Source organism: Penicillium angulare, assembly GCF_028827245.1.
Source record: "Penicillium angulare strain IBT 27051 chromosome Unknown utg000003l_segment0_segment0, whole genome shotgun sequence".
In the NCBI taxonomy this organism is placed as follows: Eukaryota; Fungi; Ascomycota; class Eurotiomycetes; order Eurotiales; family Aspergillaceae; genus Penicillium; species Penicillium angulare.
In genome coordinates this window covers 95,832-116,630 of record NW_026623162.1, presented here as the reverse complement: position 1 = coordinate 116,630, position 20,799 = coordinate 95,832, and the positions used below count along the sequence as shown (strand labels likewise).

The 20,799-nt window shown below is 46.4% G+C and overlaps 7 protein-coding genes across 7 annotated transcripts; 6 read left to right on the top strand and 1 right to left on the bottom strand.

Moving 5' to 3' along the window:
- Positions 1-3,288: 3,288 nt before the first annotated feature.
- On the top strand, positions 3,289-4,129 carry N7478_002291 (DUF2293 domain-containing protein; the record flags this gene model as incomplete). The annotated part of the gene is given in 3 exon segments (XM_056918505.1): positions 3,289-3,447; positions 3,514-3,636; positions 3,656-4,129. The coding sequence occupies 3 exon segments, from the start codon at positions 3,289-3,291 to the stop codon at positions 4,127-4,129; spliced, it is 756 nt and encodes a 251-aa protein (XP_056781663.1).
- A 575-nt stretch (positions 4,130-4,704) lies between these two features.
- N7478_002290 (uncharacterized protein) lies at positions 4,705-6,022 on the top strand (the record flags this gene model as incomplete). Its single annotated transcript, XM_056918504.1, has 2 exons — positions 4,705-5,094; positions 5,171-6,022. 2 exons carry the CDS (start codon positions 4,705-4,707, stop codon positions 6,020-6,022), a joined length of 1,242 nt encoding a protein of 413 aa, XP_056781662.1.
- A 413-nt stretch (positions 6,023-6,435) lies between these two features.
- Positions 6,436-7,437, bottom strand: N7478_002289 (uncharacterized protein; the record flags this gene model as incomplete). The annotated part of the gene is made up of 1 exon (XM_056918503.1): positions 6,436-7,437. The coding sequence occupies one exon, from the start codon at positions 7,435-7,437 to the stop codon at positions 6,436-6,438; it is 1,002 nt and encodes a 333-aa protein (XP_056781661.1).
- Positions 7,438-9,014: 1,577 nt separating this feature from the next.
- On the top strand, positions 9,015-10,308 carry N7478_002288 (uncharacterized protein; the record flags this gene model as incomplete). Its single annotated transcript, XM_056918502.1, has 2 exons — positions 9,015-9,119; positions 9,193-10,308. The coding sequence occupies 2 exons, from the start codon at positions 9,015-9,017 to the stop codon at positions 10,306-10,308; spliced, it is 1,221 nt and encodes a 406-aa protein (XP_056781660.1).
- Positions 10,309-11,592: 1,284 nt separating this feature from the next.
- On the top strand, positions 11,593-13,311 carry N7478_002287 (elongation of very long chain fatty acids protein; the record flags this gene model as incomplete). Its single annotated transcript, XM_056918501.1, has 2 exons — positions 11,593-12,381; positions 12,454-13,311. 2 exons carry the CDS (start codon positions 11,593-11,595, stop codon positions 13,309-13,311), a joined length of 1,647 nt encoding a protein of 548 aa, XP_056781659.1.
- A 1,651-nt stretch (positions 13,312-14,962) lies between these two features.
- N7478_002286 (MFS transporter) lies at positions 14,963-16,772 on the top strand (the record flags this gene model as incomplete). Its single annotated transcript, XM_056918500.1, has 2 exons — positions 14,963-15,776; positions 15,847-16,772. 2 exons carry the CDS (start codon positions 14,963-14,965, stop codon positions 16,770-16,772), a joined length of 1,740 nt encoding a protein of 579 aa, XP_056781658.1.
- A 592-nt stretch (positions 16,773-17,364) lies between these two features.
- On the top strand, positions 17,365-20,702 carry N7478_002285 (glycoside hydrolase family 35 protein; the record flags this gene model as incomplete). The annotated part of the gene is made up of 6 exons (XM_056918499.1): positions 17,365-18,168; positions 18,238-19,231; positions 19,287-19,580; positions 19,649-19,720; positions 19,782-19,869; positions 19,934-20,702. The coding sequence occupies 6 exons, from the start codon at positions 17,365-17,367 to the stop codon at positions 20,700-20,702; spliced, it is 3,021 nt and encodes a 1,006-aa protein (XP_056781657.1).
- Between the last annotated feature and the right edge of the window lie 97 nt (positions 20,703-20,799).

The following is a 20,799-nucleotide window of genomic DNA, read 5'->3' as shown; positions in this document are numbered from 1 at the left end:
TAACGACATTTAATATGCAAGCAAGTTATCTCATTCCAAGCTAAACCTAAAGAGGAAACAGAGGCTGATTTTAAAAACACCGGCAAATGCATTTTCAGTCGAATTAACTGGCAAATCTGTTGATCAACGGACACCCAGGCCTTTTATGCCCCTCCACGCCGCAATTTCCACATGTATTGGGTCTCCTCCGAGATTGCACAGTTGGTGGCTGCTGAGAGCCTTGTTGGGACCATTGCTCATAAAACTCACGATCTACAGCATCTTCAACAGCATCTAGCTGCTCCCATAAGCTTGGGATCCGCCCCTGTGATCCCTCTGGGCCTCGGGGGTCTTGCCGGGCCCCCGAGGCCTGTGATGTGGCCACCGAGGCCTGTGATGCTGTATACGATCCTCGCGATATCCATACCCTCCGATCATCCCGAATTCTTGGCTCCTGTATACGAAGAAGATCTGGATGAAACTGTGGTGAATCAGCCTCCTGAAGATGCCACTGTAAGTGGAAGAGATCAAGAGGAAGTGGCTTTTTCTCATTATAATATGGAATAATTTGATGGATGCATGGAATGCCCCTGCCTTTGCCGCATACACAGAAGATAGGAATTTGAGGTTTTTCGATATGGATAGGTAGATATGTGTTGATTTCTTTCTCCAGACGGCGAATGGCTTCAAGGGAAATTCTCTGTATGAGATTTGGTAGTAAAAATGTATAGGATTGATGATCTGTGAATCGTCCAAGTGTCTGGTCATGTAACTGATATTGAATATTTGAATATTGACGTTTAATTGTCTGTTCAAAGATATCAAAGGCTCCAAGGAGAGAAGTTGAGGTTCCCTGGCTAAATTTTAATAGAAAATCCCTCAATAATAATAGGAGAATTACCTGTTGATCACGTTTAAATGCCCAATGTGCCGACTCATTTCGAGATGTTGCTACCTCACCAAAGTGAAAATAATGCCGAGTATAATGGTGTAAAAACATCTTCGCATATATTGGGTTAAGCCATTCCTTCTGGATATAACGAATTAGCTTAGAGAAGATCTCATGACAGTAAGTTTGCTGAAATTCCTGCCATTTTTGTTCGAAATCTTGAGGCGTTAAAGCAGTAACAATTTCATGCCAGAACTGTTTCATTCTCCACCACCGATGAAGCTTCTCCTGCCGTATACACCCATTCTTCAAAGAGAATATCTCTTGTTTTTTTGCAGCTTCTTTAATCTCCCATTCAAGATACTGACGAATAGGAGTACGCGCATGGGCAAGGATGCACTTATTGATATGCCACAAACAAAGCATATGGTTAAGTGTAAAAACCATTGGTATAGCACTGAGAATTGCAAGCTCTTTGTCTGTAAATACAGTCAATGGCTCAGGGATTGATTCTACCGCTAATACTGACTGTAATTGCTGTAATGCCCAGCAAAATGAATCAGTAGTAGAGTCTGATAAAAAACAGAAGCCAGCGGAGAATGTCTGGTTTGTTGATGTCATTCCAGTAATATCAAGCAATGGCATTTTGAACTTGTTGGTTTTAAATGTTGTATCCATCCAAAGAATATAGGGAAAAAGACGTAAAAATCCAATGGAAGTCCGGTGGATGGCGAATAAAGCAAGTAAAATATCGTTGTTATCCGATCTACAGCGGATACACCAATCCCCTGAATTTGGGAGGTCTTGGAGAAGTGTTTGAATAGATGAGCGGCCGCCAAGTCGTCTTTTGTTAAGATCCATCTTAATATTATAGATGTTCTTCGCGATAACATGTTCGCCTTCATTCCTGAGCTGATCCGTAATCTGGCGAGGCCAAAGCCCCTGCTGGATAGCCTGTTCAATCTCCAAACCTCTTTTTTTCATAGCCATTTGGCGAAGATAAGGAATATTGACGGCGGGTGATGGTGTATGGTTATGGCTACCATTTCCAATTTCCAATAACCATATATCTCCATGTCGACGAAGAATAACCTCAAATGGACAGTTACACTTTTTTGTACGGCCTCTTCTGCGTTTTTCTGCATCAAGTCCTATAGTCCGGCGGTCACAATATTCACCACCTCGCCAGCATTGGTAAATAACCTTGAGTTTTACCCCGTTAGAGGATTTTGAGCGTTTTGAAACAACTGCATAGCCTTGGGTAGCTGCAAATTGATTCATCTCGGTTTGAGCTTCATCCGGCGAAGAATACTCGAGTTTCCAGGGCGGATTCAGCTTAAATAGAGGGAAACTTGGCTCAATATCTGAGTATATATCAGCCAATGGCTCTTCGGGATATTGAGTCTCTTCGTCATAAATTGTGTCGATAGTGTTGAGAAAATCATCGCGGAACGTAGGAGGAGGGGTAGTTGACAGCCTAGGACTAGACATAAGAGATTCAGTAGTTTCCAGTGACATAATAATAACCAAATAGCTTCAAATTTTCAGGGGTAGTAGAGAAGATAGAAAATAACAATACTCTAAAAGAAGAAATCATTTTAGCGAAGGGGAGGTATTCAAATATATGTTTAAAATATTGTTATTGCTTAAAATATTGATATGGTAACGGGAGTAATAAAAATGCACATTCCTGAGGGTACTGTGGGGCCTCGGCAGCCAATCAGCTTCTCTTAATATTTCCGTAAACGGCAGGTCACATGCTCACTACACCTCGCCATACTTTGCCATTTCCCTATTATTTACCTTTACATAGTAACTTTACATATTTTAACCCCTACTTTGATTTACTACAGCAATACCATTTTAAACCATTTTTTAAAACCCTTCTGGATTAATAAATATACGTTATTTAATAATCACGTGCTAAAATATAATTGATTGTTATCAAAGAATAGAGATATCCGGGCGCTCCGCAATAGACGCCTTTTTTGATGTGGTTTGGTGTGGTTTGGTGTGTCGGGGCGTCCACCGCCTCCATTGACCGCCCATTTTAAATTACACCGCCTTGTTAACGGCTCATATTACAAATACGGCAGAATTTCCCAAAGCGGCTTAGAAGGGGTGGGTTTAGCCATTTGAGGGGTGGTATTAGCAATTCTCACCCCACCGCCACATCAGAAGCCGCATTCCACCAATTCCCAAACAGTGAACTGAAGGACATTGATCCATGTGCCTCGCCCACCAATTAATGGCTCAAATGTCAATTCAATAAGTAGTGTAAATATGCATAAAAAACTGCCGTCTTTGACAGACCCAAGCCCCGAAATAGTGGATAAAACATTGCTCCTGTCCGCAGTGGTCTCAAATTCTTCCACCTTGCTTCAGCCGCGTCCCATATTCTCAGACTACAGCCCTTGACCATGTCGACTCCCACAAAACGAAAGGTCCATCGACGGAAGAGGCGACATGCTCCACGCCGTGATCGCGTTCAAAAGTCACAGTCAGGCTCCTCGGCAAAGGGCTCCAAATCCTCCACCAAGTCCGGAATCCTCCCTCCCTCGGATGATCCATTAGAAGAGGTATGCTTTTATCATGCATTACTCCCATCGACTCAGGCAGAAGTCCAATATCTAACGCCGATATAGAACATCTTTGAGCGTGAACCCATGCCACAAGGATATGTGTTCGTTCCGAAGGGGAGTGTGTACATCACCAGACACTGCCGCAGCAACACAAAGGAATCGAAAAAAGTTGTCTTTGTTATCTACGTGAGTCAACTGCCATCAGCAATGTCCACCCCCTTGTATTGACAAAGAGCAGGACAAAGCAGCCAAGCGAACCCTGGGCATACGAGTCCCAAGGGAGATCCATGAGAATGTTTCAGAGCAAGAAGCCTTAACATCTCAGAGGCGGTCCGATGCAGTTGATGCCCGCGACAGCAAGACCATCAGTCGTGCACGAGATCTCCTCCTCGAGGAGTTTCCGTTAATGCCCCGTGATTCACTCAAAGTGATTCTAGACCATGCGTTCCTCAAGGGCTCCGGCCGAGTAGGGCGCACCTCAATGACGACAGATAAACGAAAGGCCTCACTTGCTGTTGAGGCTCATATTCGACACATGCATACGCCGTACGAGTCATTACTTGATGATGGGGTTGACCGGTCCGATGCGCGTGAGAAGGTATGGCCAATTGTCAAAGCGATCAAGAAGACTTGGGAGGGAAGTACGGATGGGAACTTCGTGGACTTGACTTTACGTTGAGTGTACTTTGCTGAATGTTGAATTATGTCGTTAAGGTGTGTTCTTAGGCGTCTTGGGATTGCATGATAGGCGTTTACAGGATCAATAGCATGGAGATATTTGATATGACACCAGATAGAGTCAAATGGTGACTATGATGAAACATTTTGTTACACATGTAGCATACATAGAAAGAAAACGTGTAGTGACCAGAATCGCTGTCCAATTTCATAAACTCATAGATATAACAATGGATCAAATTTGAGACTTGTTTGACAGATTCAAACGGACGATCTCCGGTCAGGCAACTGCGTAACTTAGGCAGATAAGCACTAGACCCATCCTGGGCAGCCCCACAGACCTTAACATGAATCAGGGTCTGATTAACCATCAACGATGTGAATCCGAACCACTAAATTCGGTAGTTGCAACACACTGCTTATTTTTGCCAAGACTAACATACATGGAAACCCTTCAGCCTGGACGCTGTGAAACAAGCCGAGGGTACAACATTGAAGCAATTATATCTTTGTGAAGACTCCCATGCAATTCTTCTTTTCTCCCGGCGTCACAATGGCCCATTGTATCCATTCGTCATGGCTGGGTTACGATTGTTTGGACCCCGAGGGCGACTGAGGACCCTCAGTACCCTCGCTGTTCTTTCAGTCCTCGTTTTCATCCGCGGTCTTTCATTATTACAGAGCGCACGAAATACTCGTCCAGAAAACCCCTACGATGACTTTCCACATTACCGGCATTTTTCAAAATATCGCGATGATCCCGACACAAAATATGAAGAGGAACTGTCCCGAGCAATGCACGATATTGAACAGAAAGAACTGCATTTACATGGCAGTGAGAATCCTCCAGATATCATCTGGCAAATGCTACTGAAAGACATGCCGACCATGCACAAAACAACCTCACAAATCCGTGGCGATGATTCATTGCAGATGGAGCAACAAAATTCAGAATGGGCTTACAAGGTATGAAGACTGCATAACCTTGGACTTTTCATTACGCTCCTCGAACACTCCCACTGATCCTTTCGTCATCACACAGCTTGTCAATGGCCAATGGGCCGAAGAATTTGTCACGATTACCCTTTCCACGATACCAGGTCTCGCCAAACTATACCACTCTTACCCCCATTATGTCCACCGATCAGACCTTCTTCGATATCTCATTCTATGGTATTACGGCGGCTACTATGCGGACATCGATGCCCGCCCAGTACAATCCATCAAAAAATGTCCAAAAATGCAAGATTCGCTATTTGGAAGTGACGATCCAGACGTGTCTCTCGTTTTAGGTATCGAAATCGATGAGCCCTTTGCCTCAGCCGAAGAAATGCACTATTGGCACTGGGTCCGTCGCTACGGATTCCTTCAATATTCAATCTATGCACCTCGACGATTCAGCCCTCTTCTCCGCGAAGTGATCGTTCGAGTCCTCTCTCATACAAAACGACACATAGACGAAAGCAGCATTTTTCTAGGTCCACAGTATAACGAGTTGACAACGCTTGAAATCACCGGACCGGGCGTCTTTACCGATGCCATTCTAGATGTACTATCTGACTCTCTACCGGCCTCACATCCGCTTGTGGAACAATCAGTCAAGGCAGATACAGAAATTGGAGATTTGATTGCCCCAGGCTCAAGCCATGCGCAGAGTCGTGTATCATGGGCTCCTTTTCATCTTCTCCAGGACACATTGTGCGTCAATGCATCCGAGGCTAAACCTGGGAAACGGTTTGGTGGGCTTTGTGTATTACCTATTAATGTTTGGGCAAATGGACAACGACATAGCAATTCGGAATCATTCAGGAGCTCCCATGCTTGCATAAATCACCGATTTGGTGGTACTTGGAAACTTTGGAGGCAGGATTGGAAGAAGAAGATACTTGGATGATTGTTGAGAAGTATACGATCTCCGACATCTTTTAATACTGCTACCATGGTGCTTCGAGAACTCTCAAAGAGCAGGGCTCAAGAGTGGAGGCTCATATCTTAGTCGTATGTACATTATGTCCATCTGAATCAAAAGCCATTTAACAGTCATCACTACGGAGCCCTCTGAAGATTCAAAGTTTTCTTAAGTCCTACATACCCACACATACTACATTGAGGACGAGTCTACGCCAGCAAAGGTCAAGCCCGCGGGTATCGGAATGTACTACCTCCCTCGGGGGCAAAGTATGTAAAACATGAGATGCAATAGTACGATGTGTTAATAATTTATACAAGACAGCACAACCAACGCCATGGCTTAAATACAAACAATATATACGTTAAAATTTTTTCAGATAAAACACGACCCAACTCTCATCGGAAAGGGTGCTGATGATCATCCGCCCGTGGGGTATCACCTTCAAAAGACGAAACAGAAGACAAATCATCATAATCATGCTCATGCTGACCCCTCTGTCCATGATAATCCGACACAACAGAAACATCATCATCGTCCCTAATCCGCGTATGTTCATTCTCATCCCCACCAAGAGGTAAATGTATCTGTGTACCAACCGCATTAGCCGGCGAGGCAGAACGACTTATATGCCTTAACTCCTGCTCCGTAGCATCAGGCCTCTGATCCTTCGCAACAGCCATTCCAAAGCCCATTTCTCCATGCGATGATTCATTCTGCGACATCTGTCCCGAGCTGCCAGGACTAATATCTCCATCTCGACTATCTGGTACATCCAACATGGGAAAACGGGGCATTGATCCTGATGCTTGTTCGGGTTTTTGTTGCTTAGCGAGAGTAGCGGCCATAAGCTGAGAGGTTGAGAGGAGGGTATCTTGATTCTTGGCGACTTCGTATGTAGGTGTCATGGGAGCTTGGCGGCGACGGCGGCGTCGTCGTAGGAAGAAGAATACAATCGCCATGATAATTATGGCACCGACGACTGCGACGGGGATAGCAATTGCTAGTTTTGTTTTTGTTGAGGTTCCTCCACCGGAAGAGGAGGAGGACCCGGAGGAATTGATGGAGGTTCCATTTGTGGCGGAAGCTGTGATTGTTGGGATATCTGATGTCGATGATGAGGCGGATGATGCTGAAGCGGCGTCCGCTGTAATAGAAGAGGGGATAACAGCAGGGGTGATTCCTGAGTCTGTAGATGATGTTGTCGATGAAACCAGGCTTTCGGTGTTCGTATAAGAAAACGAAGGATTTGTGTTCTGAGGATCCCCATAATTCGTGGCGTCTGGTTGTGCTGCATCGCCTGTAGCTATAGTCTTATGGTTCTCATCATGATCTTCCGAATCAGACACTCCAACTACTGGGCCTGACATGTCTCTAATAAAGACCTCAAATACCTCCATGGTGGTGATTTAGATAGTATCAAGTTCTTCGTATAGCATCAAATGTCCCCAAAAAAGGCGTCCAAAAAGACAAAACGAGCGCGTGAAAAAAAGAGCGCAACAAGGGCCGTATGACGAACTGGGGGCCAGAAATAGACACTACTCAATACGGCATGAATGAACGAGCTCGTGATAAATCGATACTTTTTGCCCCAGATTTCCTTTTCGAGTCCTCGAAACAAAGGAGGAACAAAAGAGAGAAAAGGGTAACAATGTAAACTTTTTCCACAAGGAAAAGAAAAAAAATTGTCAAACCAACAGGAATCCTCAGGGCCACATCCAGGAGTATTATGGAGGGCCCGAGAGTGGGGATACGAGTGGGCACTGCCCACTACTTCACGAGGCTGTCATTTGCTTTTCCTCCTCCTAAGCTGCGTGGAGATCACCTTTCAGCAAAAGATCCAGTGTCGGCGCTGCCCGGGCGGTTCAGTAGACTTGTGGATATGAAAAAAGCAGATAATGACGAGTCCATTCGAAGAAAGACCAAAGAATCTCCATTCGTAACCGCCTGGCAGTTCATGAAAAAGAATGTTCTATAATTAATTCACTGGGCGGCTGACGGGCACGAATGTTTGGGGCTACTGGGGGCGGTCCACGTACGATCGGCGGCTGGGTTAAACTGTTTTGCGTTTAGTGGGATTTAGTTGAATGCAGTGTGAGGCTCCCACTTTGCAGGGATCTATGATTGGATGCTGTTTGGCTGAAAAAGGCACCCCGGTGCGAACATCAACGGCTGGTGGATTATCTGTGGATGGCGGTGGTTTTTCGCAGCGCATTATATTGGAGATTTCAGCCATGGGTACTTTAAACACGAGAATTCCATCCAATCTAATCAAGCCTGTATTTTTGAGCTACTAAGATCAAAAGTCTGATTATGCATCTTTGAAAATATCATGATTGGTCCACTTGATTTGATGTAGTGGGTCCAAAATATACCCTGCGTTAAACTTGAAGGAGGTTGATTATCAAGTGCCAGAAAATTTTGGATTTGATACTAACTAGGATGATACTGGGTAGTATATAGCTGAACAAAATTGCTCCTATTTTCAATATATCTGGCGACTTTGGAGACTTAAGGGAGTTTCATTCCCCCACACGGAATAGTCATGTCTTCTGATCTCCTAGTGTTTGCGCTTCAGTACGGTCGCCGTGATCGCAAACCAGGCCCTTACGCTCGAGCACATAGTTGTAAACACTCTAGCCAGGGCAAACAAATGTGTACTGACATTAGATACACCTACCTTTCCTCTCAGCTTTTTAAGTCTCAGCACCCCGAGAAAGTGATGGACAGATCATACTTTCCATGTACGATCTATGCTTTCTATATTGAGTACCAGTCAAATATACATAAAATAAGACAATTACCCTTTAATCAGTATTAAAAAAAAGGCAACATACTTCCAAGATTGTCATAGTAAGTTGTGGTTCCTAGGATTGGTTGTACGTCATACACGTGACTGTGGAGTAAAGCGGGGTTGTTCATTGGAGTTGCCACGACTACATTCTAGAACCTAGAATGACCATCTACCTTGCCCATCATGAGTGGACTTAGCAATATGATGAAAGAGGGCTGGCACCCTAAAGCAAAAGATGGGAAGAGTAAAGAGAGCTGGCGTGGGGACTTTAAAGGAATCAATCAAGTGGTAAGTGAATCCTGACTATGGAGTATGCTTGGCTTGGCTCCAGCCGCTAATGCACCGTCTTCTCCGAATATAGGCAGGATGGATGGGCAAAGGCAAAGATCCCAGCTCCGACCAAAGTGAACATGTCGCACAACCCCTCTCATCACTCAAGGACCCATCGGCCTTTGCACCACCCCCGAAACATATCAATTACCATGGCGCAGCGGCCTTGCCCAATGAGACGACACCAGATCGACGAGGCCTAGGAGCTCCTCTATCTCACGAGCAGGTGGAGCAGCAACAATATATACAACAGCAACAAGCAGCTGAAGAAGAGGAGGCTGCTCAGAAGCCTAAGGGGCCACCGGTACCATATCGCGTGAACACGACGGGATTGACTACAGACAACCTCCCTCCTCCCCCAGTGCGACGCATGGACTCGCCAAGTTCATCAACGGCCTCAACCGGGAGACAAAACCCACCAATCCCTGCAAAGCCAAGCGGCGCAAAGCCAAAACCTCAGCTACCTCCTCGACTTCCTCCACGCAATGGATCGCCTGCGCAGGACCCCTCTCCTCCCCCGCCGGCCTATTCGTCTGTTCCACCATCTCCTTCCCAGGGGTATATAAACCAGGGTGCGGCCTCGCGCCTCGCCAATGCCGGTGTTTCAGTTCCTGCATTTGGAATTGGAGGAGCGACTGGTACATCTCAAGCTTCGCCAGCTGCAAGCGAGAAGCCTGTCAATGAATTACAGTCTCGGTTTTCGCAATTGCGCACTGATTCGAATACTTCATCCAAGGCGTCCCAACCATATGTACCAGCTCCACGCCCAATGAATTCAGACGACCATCTCCCACCTGCCCAAGGATTTCGCGACCGTCATGCCGATAAAATTGATTTTGGCAAGAAGACATTGGGTGGTGTGACATCGCGGATCAATACCTTTGTGGACGATCGCAAGTTTTCAGCCAACGCGAACAAACGAATGCCCCGGCCACCAGGTCCAAACTCGCCGGCGACGAACCCGCCGACACCTTCCAGGAGTTCTACATCCACATCTTTGGAGGCACAGGCGCGTATGAAACCACCACCTCCCCCACCCAAGCGGGCAGAGATAAGAGCTGCACCCATTGCAAACAGCGGTGATGCTTCGCCAGAGTCGTCATCCCCCGCGCCACCACCTGTACCATTAAGCACCAAGCCCCGCTAATTGGGGAATGCATGTACTTGTACGACCATTTATCTTCGCACGGCCCGGTGCCAATTACATAGATATAGTGGAGTTTGGCGAAAATTTAGCCTGGTACTTGTTTTTTTCTGACACCGAATAAAGGGCGGTCATATTATTCGTGTATTATGTTGCACAGCTGAATGTACAGCCGAATGTACAGCTCAATGTTCAACAAAATGTTCAACCACCATGATGTGTGTAGTAGTAAGTAGCCTTATCGATCTTCCTGGTATGATTCGCATTCCCTATCATGGGTGCTGGCCTCGGCCGCATGTGAAGGTCCGGTTGGCCGATCGTCTTATATCTAAGTGCATACGCCGAGACGTTGGGAACAGGTAGTGCATATTCGCCCCCTGGATATGCGAACTACCGTTCCCAACAATATAGGCCATTCCTTCGATTGGAATTATTCCCCAGGGCCGAACATGTGGTATTACGTTCAGGACACACAGAGCACGAGGATGATTTCGTACCATCTTAACAGCTGATAGTGGTGGGGGGGGCGAAGAATTAGTCAGCAAGGGTCAAATCGGGGCCTGAGAAATCAGGTTTAGAGAGCAAAATCAAGGAAAAAATAGAAAAAAACTTAAAGAAAAAAAGGAAATATATATTAGAGTGATAATAAGGGAATGGAAAACCTGGAGAAGCACAAGGATGCAATCATACCTCGAACATGTCTAAGTCATCAACAAAGTGGAGTATAATTAAGTATAAATTAATCTTTATGTTAGTGTGAGGACTAGGACTATGTGGACTATGTGGACTATGGATACTCCAACTTTTGTTGACTGTTTGTTTTTTCAACACCAGACACTTCGGTGATTTTCTAGATTCAATTTAGGGCTACAAAGGAATACAGATTAATATGATCAAAAAAATTAGCTTTAATCATCTACACTCAATGACTGTCTATGATGAAATGATCCAATTCCCCATACAGAAAATCCAATATTCAGCTTTCAAGTTTTCCCCCCAATTTTCCCTTTTCCCCCAATCACTGCGCGACCTCGGTTCCCCAATTCCCAACAAACGCAGGCTCCACTCTTTGCGATAACATCTTTTTTACGTCTTTTTTTTCTTTTATCGCCGGTGGAGCCCTACTTGACTTGATGTCGACCTTTTTTTTCTTTCCTCTTTATTGTGAATAGCTGTCGGCTTCATTTACTATATTCTTCCCCTAGCTTGGGTCTCTTCCCGTGTGGTCGTGGGTAGAAGAACAAAATATACTGCGCATAGAACAACGGCAGAAAAGAAGACCGCATCATGTATGACTTCAACGTGCCCACCCAATTTGGGCCAGCGACTATTCGTCTCAGCTTTCCTCCTTCCTCCCTCCTCAAGTTTCCCCCAGCCGAGCTCCCTGTAACGATTCCTGCGCCCCATGTCTCGGAGTTCTCATGGAAGCAGCCCTTCAACATTCCCAACGATCTGTATAATCAGGTTTTGGATGTGCGCGTGCCGATCACCATCGCCAGCGTCTACGCCCTGACTGTTGTCCTGATCAATCGCATCAACAAGAGCCGCGGATACAAGCCATACGCATTCAGCCATTCGCCTCTATTCAAGCTGTTCGTCATCCTGCACAATGTTTTCCTCGCTGTCTACTCCGCCTGGACCTTCGTGGGCATGTTCCAGGCCTTTGGCAACTCGTGGCTACCTCGTCGCGAGCCCAATGGCTGGGCTGGCGTTGTCGATTCTCTTTGCAAGATCAATGGTCCCCGCGGCTACGGAAATGCCGCTACCTACAGCACCATTACCGATGAATGGTCCATTCCCAACCCTGCCTACACTCTGACCAACGGTCTGCCTGATTCGACCGACGTCGGCCGTCTCTGGAACCAGGGCCTGGCTTACTTCGGCTGGATCTTCTACCTGTCCAAGTTCTACGAGGTCGTTGATACGGCCATCATTTTGGCTAAGGGCAAGAAGAGCTCTACCCTCCAGACATACCACCACGCCGGTGCCATGATGTGCATGTGGGCTGGTATTCGTTATATGGCAGCTCCTATTTGGATCTTCGCTCTTGTCAACTCGGCTATTCATGCGATGATGGTAAGCAAACCCCAAATCCAATCGTGCTAAAGATAAACGAAGTATCCGGTGACTAACTCAATGACATTTTAGTATACCTACTACACCCTTACTGCTCTGCGCATCCGCGTTCCCACTGCGATCAAGCGCAGCTTGACAACGATGCAAATCACCCAATTCATCCTCGGAACAAACATGGCCGCCGCTTACCTCTTCGTCCAATATACCATCCCATACCCCGTGGGCAGCACCGCCCTGCGCCACTTATCTAAGGTTGCTCCCGCCGTCGCCAGCGCCACCGCTGCGGCCGGCGTCGTCCCCTGGTTGAAGAAGCTTGCCTTCCGCGCCGCTGGTGCTGAGGGTCTCGCCGAGAATGTTGGCAACACCGCTGCTGCCCCCATTACTTCCTCCGGATACACCCAGGAGATGGTCACCTGCATGGACACCACCGGCCAAGCGTTCGCCATTTGGCTGAATGTCTCATACCTACTGCCTCTGACCTACCTCTTTGCGCGCTTCTTTGTGCGCTCATACTTGAAGCGCAAGGACCCTGGAATCAAGCAGTCCACCCACTACGAAGCTGCTGAGAAGGCTGGTATGGATGCTCTCAAGGGATTGAGCCGTGAGATTCAAAAATACGCTATCGAGGGTGAGAACAGCGAGGCCACCGATGACGAGGTCATTAAGGCCCACGTGCAGAAGATCGTGGAACAGAATGCTACTCAGGATTCTCCCGTCCGAACACGTTCATCTGCTGCCAACAAGGCCAAGGCTGTTGCCGCCGCTGCAGCTAATGCTAATGCCAACCAGTCAAGCTCAGATGACGGGTTCTCCACCGTGCCTTCGAAGAAGGGCGCTAAGAAGCAAAGCAAGGGAACACAAGAGAGTCCATCACCTGCCTCCGAGACAAACGGACAGAACCCGTTCGGAGTTTTGGGCAATAACGCTTGATTGATTGAAAGATTAATCTTGGGTTTTCCGCATTAATTATTGGAGTCTTGGAGTTCGAAGTTATAAAAAGAAGTTTTTTGTTCCCTTTCGGTATATGATCTGAGTGAGTGAGTGACTTGGTTTGGTTACGTTACTACATTTCCTTGTGCTTTATTTCGCCATTTGGGCTTTTTGGCAGCTTGTTGAATCGATTCGAATCTCTGGCCATTTACTACTTATCCATGATATATCTAGTTGGAGTGGAATATTATGGAAGCGATTTTTGTGTTATTGTTATTTCGGAATCGCTTGCATGGACATAGCTACACTGCTTTCCAAAGCGGTTGGATTGTATATTATAAACGAAATATGATACGTCAGATCAATGCCTATATATGAGATTATTCCCTCCAATAGTAAATAACTGATGAGAGCCCTGTTATCAGACCGAAAATAAGATGCGTACTACTACAATATAGTAAATAAAGGTCGATGAGCATAAGAATTTGATACATGAAGTATAGCCTGATTTTTAGCTCTGACCGTCCCTTGCATTCGAAGGTAACACCAAATCCCTGCAAAGTAATCATTATTTTACAACCTCTATCGTAATCTTAGAGTTTTTTCCTCGTTTCTCTTCATCTCTTCATTTTTCTTTTCATAGACAAAATAACCTTAAGATACCTTCGGTGCTTGAAGCAAACACCGAAGCGGGCTAGACCACAATTACAGATTATTAATCACGTCAACCACCACCGTCACCACATCTCGACACCACCAACCACGATACATGTACTTTCCAAGTCTCAAATGTCTCGCATCAGATCACCATAACTAGTGACAATCGGTTCTAACCGCTGGTAATAAGCTCGAACTACCCAATCTCCACTGGTCGTTGAGTCTCTCACCGTCATCTACAATGATCTGGAAGATTCCGGGGCTAAGATCTTACTCCCGATCCGGAGATAACGATCGAAAGACGGTTATGAATCACATTTAACCCATGGAACGTGGTCGACAAATCCATGGCCTTGAATAATATTTTTTTTGCATGCTAACCCTTACGGCCTTACAGGCTGAGTAATAGCTCGTATCCGCCTGAATGCAGTAAGGCGTCCATACATAGTTACACGATCCTGGACTTATCCTGCACTGCTCCTGCACTGATATGAGAATCCAAAGTCTCCCATTGGTCACAGCTTCTCGGGCTCGGGGCAATTCGAGCTTTCAAAGTGGAACTGACGTGCTCGAAGCGCGATGTTGTTGGATTATATCGCCAAGGATTGCAAATGAATTTTGATTTATAACCTGAGGCTACGGTGGATAGATATGATTGGTCAAAGCCGGAATGTTATTAGAAATTGCCCAGTCGCATCCACATGTCGGAGTCGGCCTTAAATCCATAATCACCGTATATTGTTAAGCAGGGTATTATTCAGACTAACATTATATAAATCCCCGTTTCTCTGCCCCAATAGGAAAATCAAATTGCATTCATCCATCTTCTAAAGGGTCATTTTGAAGCAGTTTCGGTGGTTTTGAACCATTCTTGCCACTATCAAGCTTCGTCATCGATCGGCAGCAAGATCCGACAACTCTAACAGCTTAATCTTAATTGATCCTTCACAACACAATAAGCAATCGATCAAGATTATTCGAATTATTGCTTACAATGGAAGCTGTCATTCGAGAAGCCCCGTTGGGTCAGATCGTCCGGTATCTCACGAAAAATAAGTACTTCCAATATCCCGAAGAAAAGCCCGGTTTCGAGCTTCCCGAAACATGGATCAAAATTATGCAGGAGCGTGATGCTCCCCGCAAACCTAATGTTTCTGGGGCCGAAAATGAAGAGGAAAAATCCGAAGAGCCAAGCAGCAGTCAAGGAAGCGACGCTATCAGTCATACTTCGACATTGAACGAAGATACCGAAGCAAACAATCAGGACCTCGAGAAAATCAAGTCCATCCCAATCACCCCCAAGAAGACAAAAAATGGAGCTATACTTGTTGATTGGTACTATACGGATGATGCGGAGAATCCTCATAATTGGTCTAATCTGAAGCGCGCTCTCATGGCAACGATTATCTGTCTCTATACATTTGTCGTCTATACAACATCAGCTATTTACACTGCTTCGGAGCAAGGCATCATGGCAGAATTTGGAGTTGGAGAGGTAGTCGTTACTCTGGGACTGTCACTTTACGTTCTTGGGTATGGTACTGGGCCTTTGATCTTTTCTCCTCTGAGTGAAATCCCTATTATTGGACGAAACCCAGTATACATCATCACCATGTTCCTTTTCGTGATCATCTCCATTCCAACGGCATTCGTGAAAAACTTCCCTGGTCTTATGGTCCTCCGATTCCTTCAGGGATTTTTCGGCTCGCCATGCCTTGCATCTGGTGGTGCCTCCATTGGCGATATGTACAGTTTCAACGCTTTACCGTATGCTATGATGGCATGGGTTGCTGCTGCATACTGTGGACGTAAGTTGAACCTGATTATTGATTTTCCCTGCAGAGACTGAGACTAACATCATATCTCTATGCTCTACAGCTGCTCTAGGCCCACTCCTCAGCGGCTTCGCTGTCCCCGTTGAAGGTTGGCGCTGGTCCCTCTTCGAATCAATCTGGGCCTCCGCCCCAGTCTTCATCATCATGCTTCTCTTCCTCCCAGAGACCAGCACCCCAACCATCCTGCTCCGTCGCGCCCAGCGTCTCCGCAAGATCTACAACGAGAAGCGCTTCATGTCTCAATCCGAAATCGACCAACAACACATGAAAGTCTCAGACATTGTCGTGGACGCTCTGATCAAGCCAATGGAAATCACAATCAAGGACCCAGCCGTGCTCTTCGTCCAGATCTACACCGCAATCATCTACGGAATCTACTATTCCTTCTTCGAAGTGTTCCCTCTGGTCTACCCAGTCGACTACGGCATGAATCTCGGCCAAATCGGTCTAGTCTTCCTCTGTATCATGGTATCTTGCATTATTGGCATCGGTGGATACTGGGCCTACCTCTACTTCTGGATGAACCCTCGCATTGCGCGCCTCGGATGGCCAGTCCAAGAATCCCGTCTCCTCCCAGCTCTACCTATATCCTTCGGCCCCACAATCGGTCTCTTCCTATTTGCTTGGACAGCGCGTGAATCGATCCACTGGATCGTACCAACAATCGGCATCACGATCTACGGCGCTACAGTCTTCGTCATTATGCAGTGTATTTTCGTCTACATTCCATTGTCTTACCCGAAGTACGCTGCTAGTCTGTTCGCTGCCAATGATTTCTTCCGAAGTGCGCTAGCCTGCGGAAGTGTACTTTTTGCACACCCGCTATTCGGTAATTTGGGCGTTGCAAAGGGCACTAGTCTTCTTGGTGGACTTAGTGTCATTGGAATCATTGGTATCTGGTTGCTTTACTTCTATGGAGCTAAGCTTCGCTCTATGAGTAAGTTTGCTGTCTCGGAAGAGGAGTACTAAAGGACTTCAAATACAACATTTAATACATAGCATGGAGGGGAGTTCGCATGTTTTGTTTCATTTTTATTATAGTTTATTCTATTCTATTTATTTCGGTTAGTTGCCCCGACAGTTCTCGGAAAAGGCGTCTATGTTCCCAATCTGGTGATAAAGCGGTGGATTTGACGAGCTAACGTTTTACATTGAGTTAAATGGGCGCGGAAATTAGTTAGATAATATTAATGATTAATGAATGTTTTCCCGCGATGGCTCAATTAACTCCCATAATATGGACTAAACTCGTACTCGGACCCTTACTAGCAAGCTGAATGGAGGAAAAATGTCGTTGCGCAGGTCCCACTTCATGCGGGGGAGATGGAGCGTGGAGCTTCGCTTAGATTTCTACAAATCGGAGATACTACCAATTGAAATGAGGCTTGTGCGGGCACGAAGGCTTCAAAATTACCGGCCATATATCCGAGATAAGTATTGATATAAATTAGATCATTATCTTCCAGCATGTCGGGTTGATTGTTCCTAACTTTCGACATTGAGAGTCGGCTCGGGCCTGGAAACAAATTAAAGACGGACCCACGTTTGAGCTTGGTACAAAATGGCAGGACTACGAAGGATACTCCACAGTTTGTGGATTTCCCTCTTCTTCCTCTGTTTATCATCTACTGCCGAGGACTCAGTGACTCAATGGCCATTACACAACGACGGATACAACAAAGTCGTAGAATGGGACCATTACAGCTTCCAAATCGACACACAGCGGATCTTTATCTTCTCCGGAGAGTTCCATTACTGGCGAATTCCCGTTCCAGAGCTATGGAGAGATATTTTAGAGAAGGTTAAAGCTGCAGGCTTCACTGCTTTCTCATTCTATTCCAACTGGGCTTACCATGCACCAAACAACGAGACCTTGGATTTCTCTACGGGCGCTCACGACATCACTCCACTCTTTGAGCTCGCCAAGGAGATTGGGCTATACATCATCGTGCGCCCGGGTCCCTACATCAATGCTGAGACCACAGCTGGTGGGTTTCCCCTCTGGTTGACGACGGGAGACTATGGCAGTCTTCGCAATAACGATACCCGCTATACAAAAGCGTGGACGCCTTATTTTACGGAGATGTCGAAGATTACCAGTCGGTACCAAGTTACTGAAGGAGAAAATGCGATTTGCTATCAGATTGAGAACGAGTACGGTGATCAGTGGATTTCCACCACAGAAAAGACTCCTAACGAGACTGCCATTTCATACATGGAGCTCCTTGAAGAAAATGCCCGTCAAAATGGAATCAAGATTCCGTTGACATCGAATGATCCTAACATGAACTCACACTCATGGGGAAGTGACTTCTCCAACGAGGGAGGTAATGTCGATATCGCCGGCGTGGATTCATACCCATCTGTAAGTTCTTCGCACCATTATACATGAATTCTTGCTTAGCACAAAAAACGATACTAATCAAAATCTTAGTGCTGGACTTGCGACCTCAGCGTCTGTGATTCAACCAATGGTGCTTACGTAGCATACCAAGTAGTAGACTACTACGACTATTTCCAAGACTACCAGCCCACACTTCCTGAATTCATGCCAGAATTCCAGGGAGGCTCCTACAATCCCTGGGGAGGCCCAGAAGGCGGCTGTCCCGACGATACAGGCGCCGAATTCGCCAACCTGTTCTACCGCTGGAACATCGGGCAGCGCGTCACAGCTATGAGTCTATACATGATCTTCGGTGGAACGAATTGGGGCGGTATCGCAGCCCCAGTAACAGCAAGCAGTTACGACTATTCCTCGCCTATTTCAGAAGACCGATCGATTGGATCGAAGTATTACGAGACCAAGCTTTTGGCCCTGTTCACACGTAGCGCTAAGGATCTGACTATGACTGATCTGATTGGTAATGGGACTCAGTATACTGATAACTCAGCTGTACGAGCGTATGAGTTGCGGAACCCGAGCACGAATGCTGGATTCTATGCGGCTTTCCATGTGACTACTTCGAACGGTACGAATGAGGCTTTCCATATCAAGGTGGATACCTCTGTTGGGGCATTGACTGTTCCCAGCCATGGAGGCGTTGTTCGTCTCAATGGACATCAGTCTAAGATTGTCGTCACGGATTTCACATTTGGATCTGCGAAGCTGCTGTACTCGACTGCGGAGGTCTTGACATATTCCATCTTGGATGGTGTCCCGACTTTAGCTCTTTGGGTTCCCACGGGAGAGTCTGGGGAGTTCAATATCAAAGGCGCAAAGAAGGGATCGATCAGTTCATGCCAAGGGTGCTCAAAGGTTAAGTTTATCAAAGAGCACGGGGGTCTCACAGCAACCTTCACTCAGTCTTACGGTATGAGTGTTTTGGAGATTGACGGGATCCGCGTTCTCCTTCTGGATCGGACATACGCTTATGAATTCTGGGCTCCTGCTCTCACTACCAGTCCATTTGTACCGGAGACAGAAAATGGTATGTTTCCCAATCCAAAATTTTCTGCCGAGCACTCACGCTAACAATGAGTTAGTTCTCGTCCAAGGCCCTTATCTCGTCCGTGGAGCCAGTCGATCCGGATCCAAGCTTGCCGTAACAGGTGACATCGTCAATTCCACCACGCTGGAGATCTTCGCTCCAAAGGCTGTTACATCTGTGACCTGGAACGGCGAAAAGATCTCTACTCGCCGAACGGCATATGGCAGTTTGAAAGGCTCACTCTCCGCATCGAAGTCTGTCACGTTACCGAAATTGACTTCCTGGAAGTCAAAAGACAGCTTACCAGAGCGATTCGCTGATTATGATGACTCTGGTGCTGCTTGGGTTGGTTAGTGAATACCTGGATTAGATGCCTTGAAGAAACCCATTGATCTTATCTAACTATTCTCTATCTAGATGCTGATCATATGACGACACTCAATCCCAGGACTCCTACAACTCTCCCAGTCCTATACGCAGATGAATACGGTAAGTCTCCAAGTCCCAACACATATAGTTCCTTGAATTCATCTAACACTGACCTCGTTAGGTTTCCACAACGGAATCCGTCTCTGGCGCGGATACTTCAACGGTAGCGCCTCAGGTGTGAGCCTAAACGTCCAAGGAGGAACAGCTTTGTGAGTGATCGACTACCCAACCCTTCAACCCCCCTAGACACTACAATGACTAATATTTTCCCAGCGGCTGGACCGCCTGGTTAAACGGAGAACACCTAGGCTCCTTCTACGGCAACGACTCAGCAGAACAAGCCAGTCTCACCCTCCCCTTCACAAACGTCACCCTACACACCACCAAGCCAAACATTCTCCTAGTCGTCCACGACGACACAGGCCACGACGAAACAACAGGTGCTCTAAATCCCCGCGGAATCTTAGACGCAAAACTCACCGACTCAACCGGCTTCACACACTGGCGCCTAGCCGGAACAGCAGGTGGAGAAAGTAACCTTGACCCCGTGCGCGGCGTCTACAATGAAGACGGTCTATACGGCGAACGTGTCGGATGGCATTTACCAGGATACAAAGAATCATCATGGACAAGCGTGAAGGGTTCATCACTAAGTGTTAGCGGGGCGACTGTAGGATTTTTCCGCACGACTGTCTCGCTTGATCTGCCCTCTGATCATGATATTTCGATATCATTTGTTCTTGGAACACCGTCTAGCTCGGCACTTACCTATCGCGCACAGCTGTTTGTTAACGGGTACCAGTATGGACGATTTAATCCTTATATTGGAAATCAGGTTGAGTTCCCTGTTCCGCCGGGTGTTTTGGATTATAGTGGTGAGAATACGATTGCTGTTGCCGTTTGGACACAGTCTGAAGAAGGAGGTAGCATTTCTGTTGATTGGAAGGTTAATTATGCTGCTGGGAGCTCATTGAATACTCGCCAGATCAACGATGCAAGTCTTCGACCAGTATGGACAGAAAAACGACTCGAGTTTGCGTGAAATATTCAATTGAGCTAAAATAGCATACTATATGCCCTAGTTTTTGAAAATATCAAGATACTTTCGTTTTCATCAATCGCGAAATCCCCCACATCAT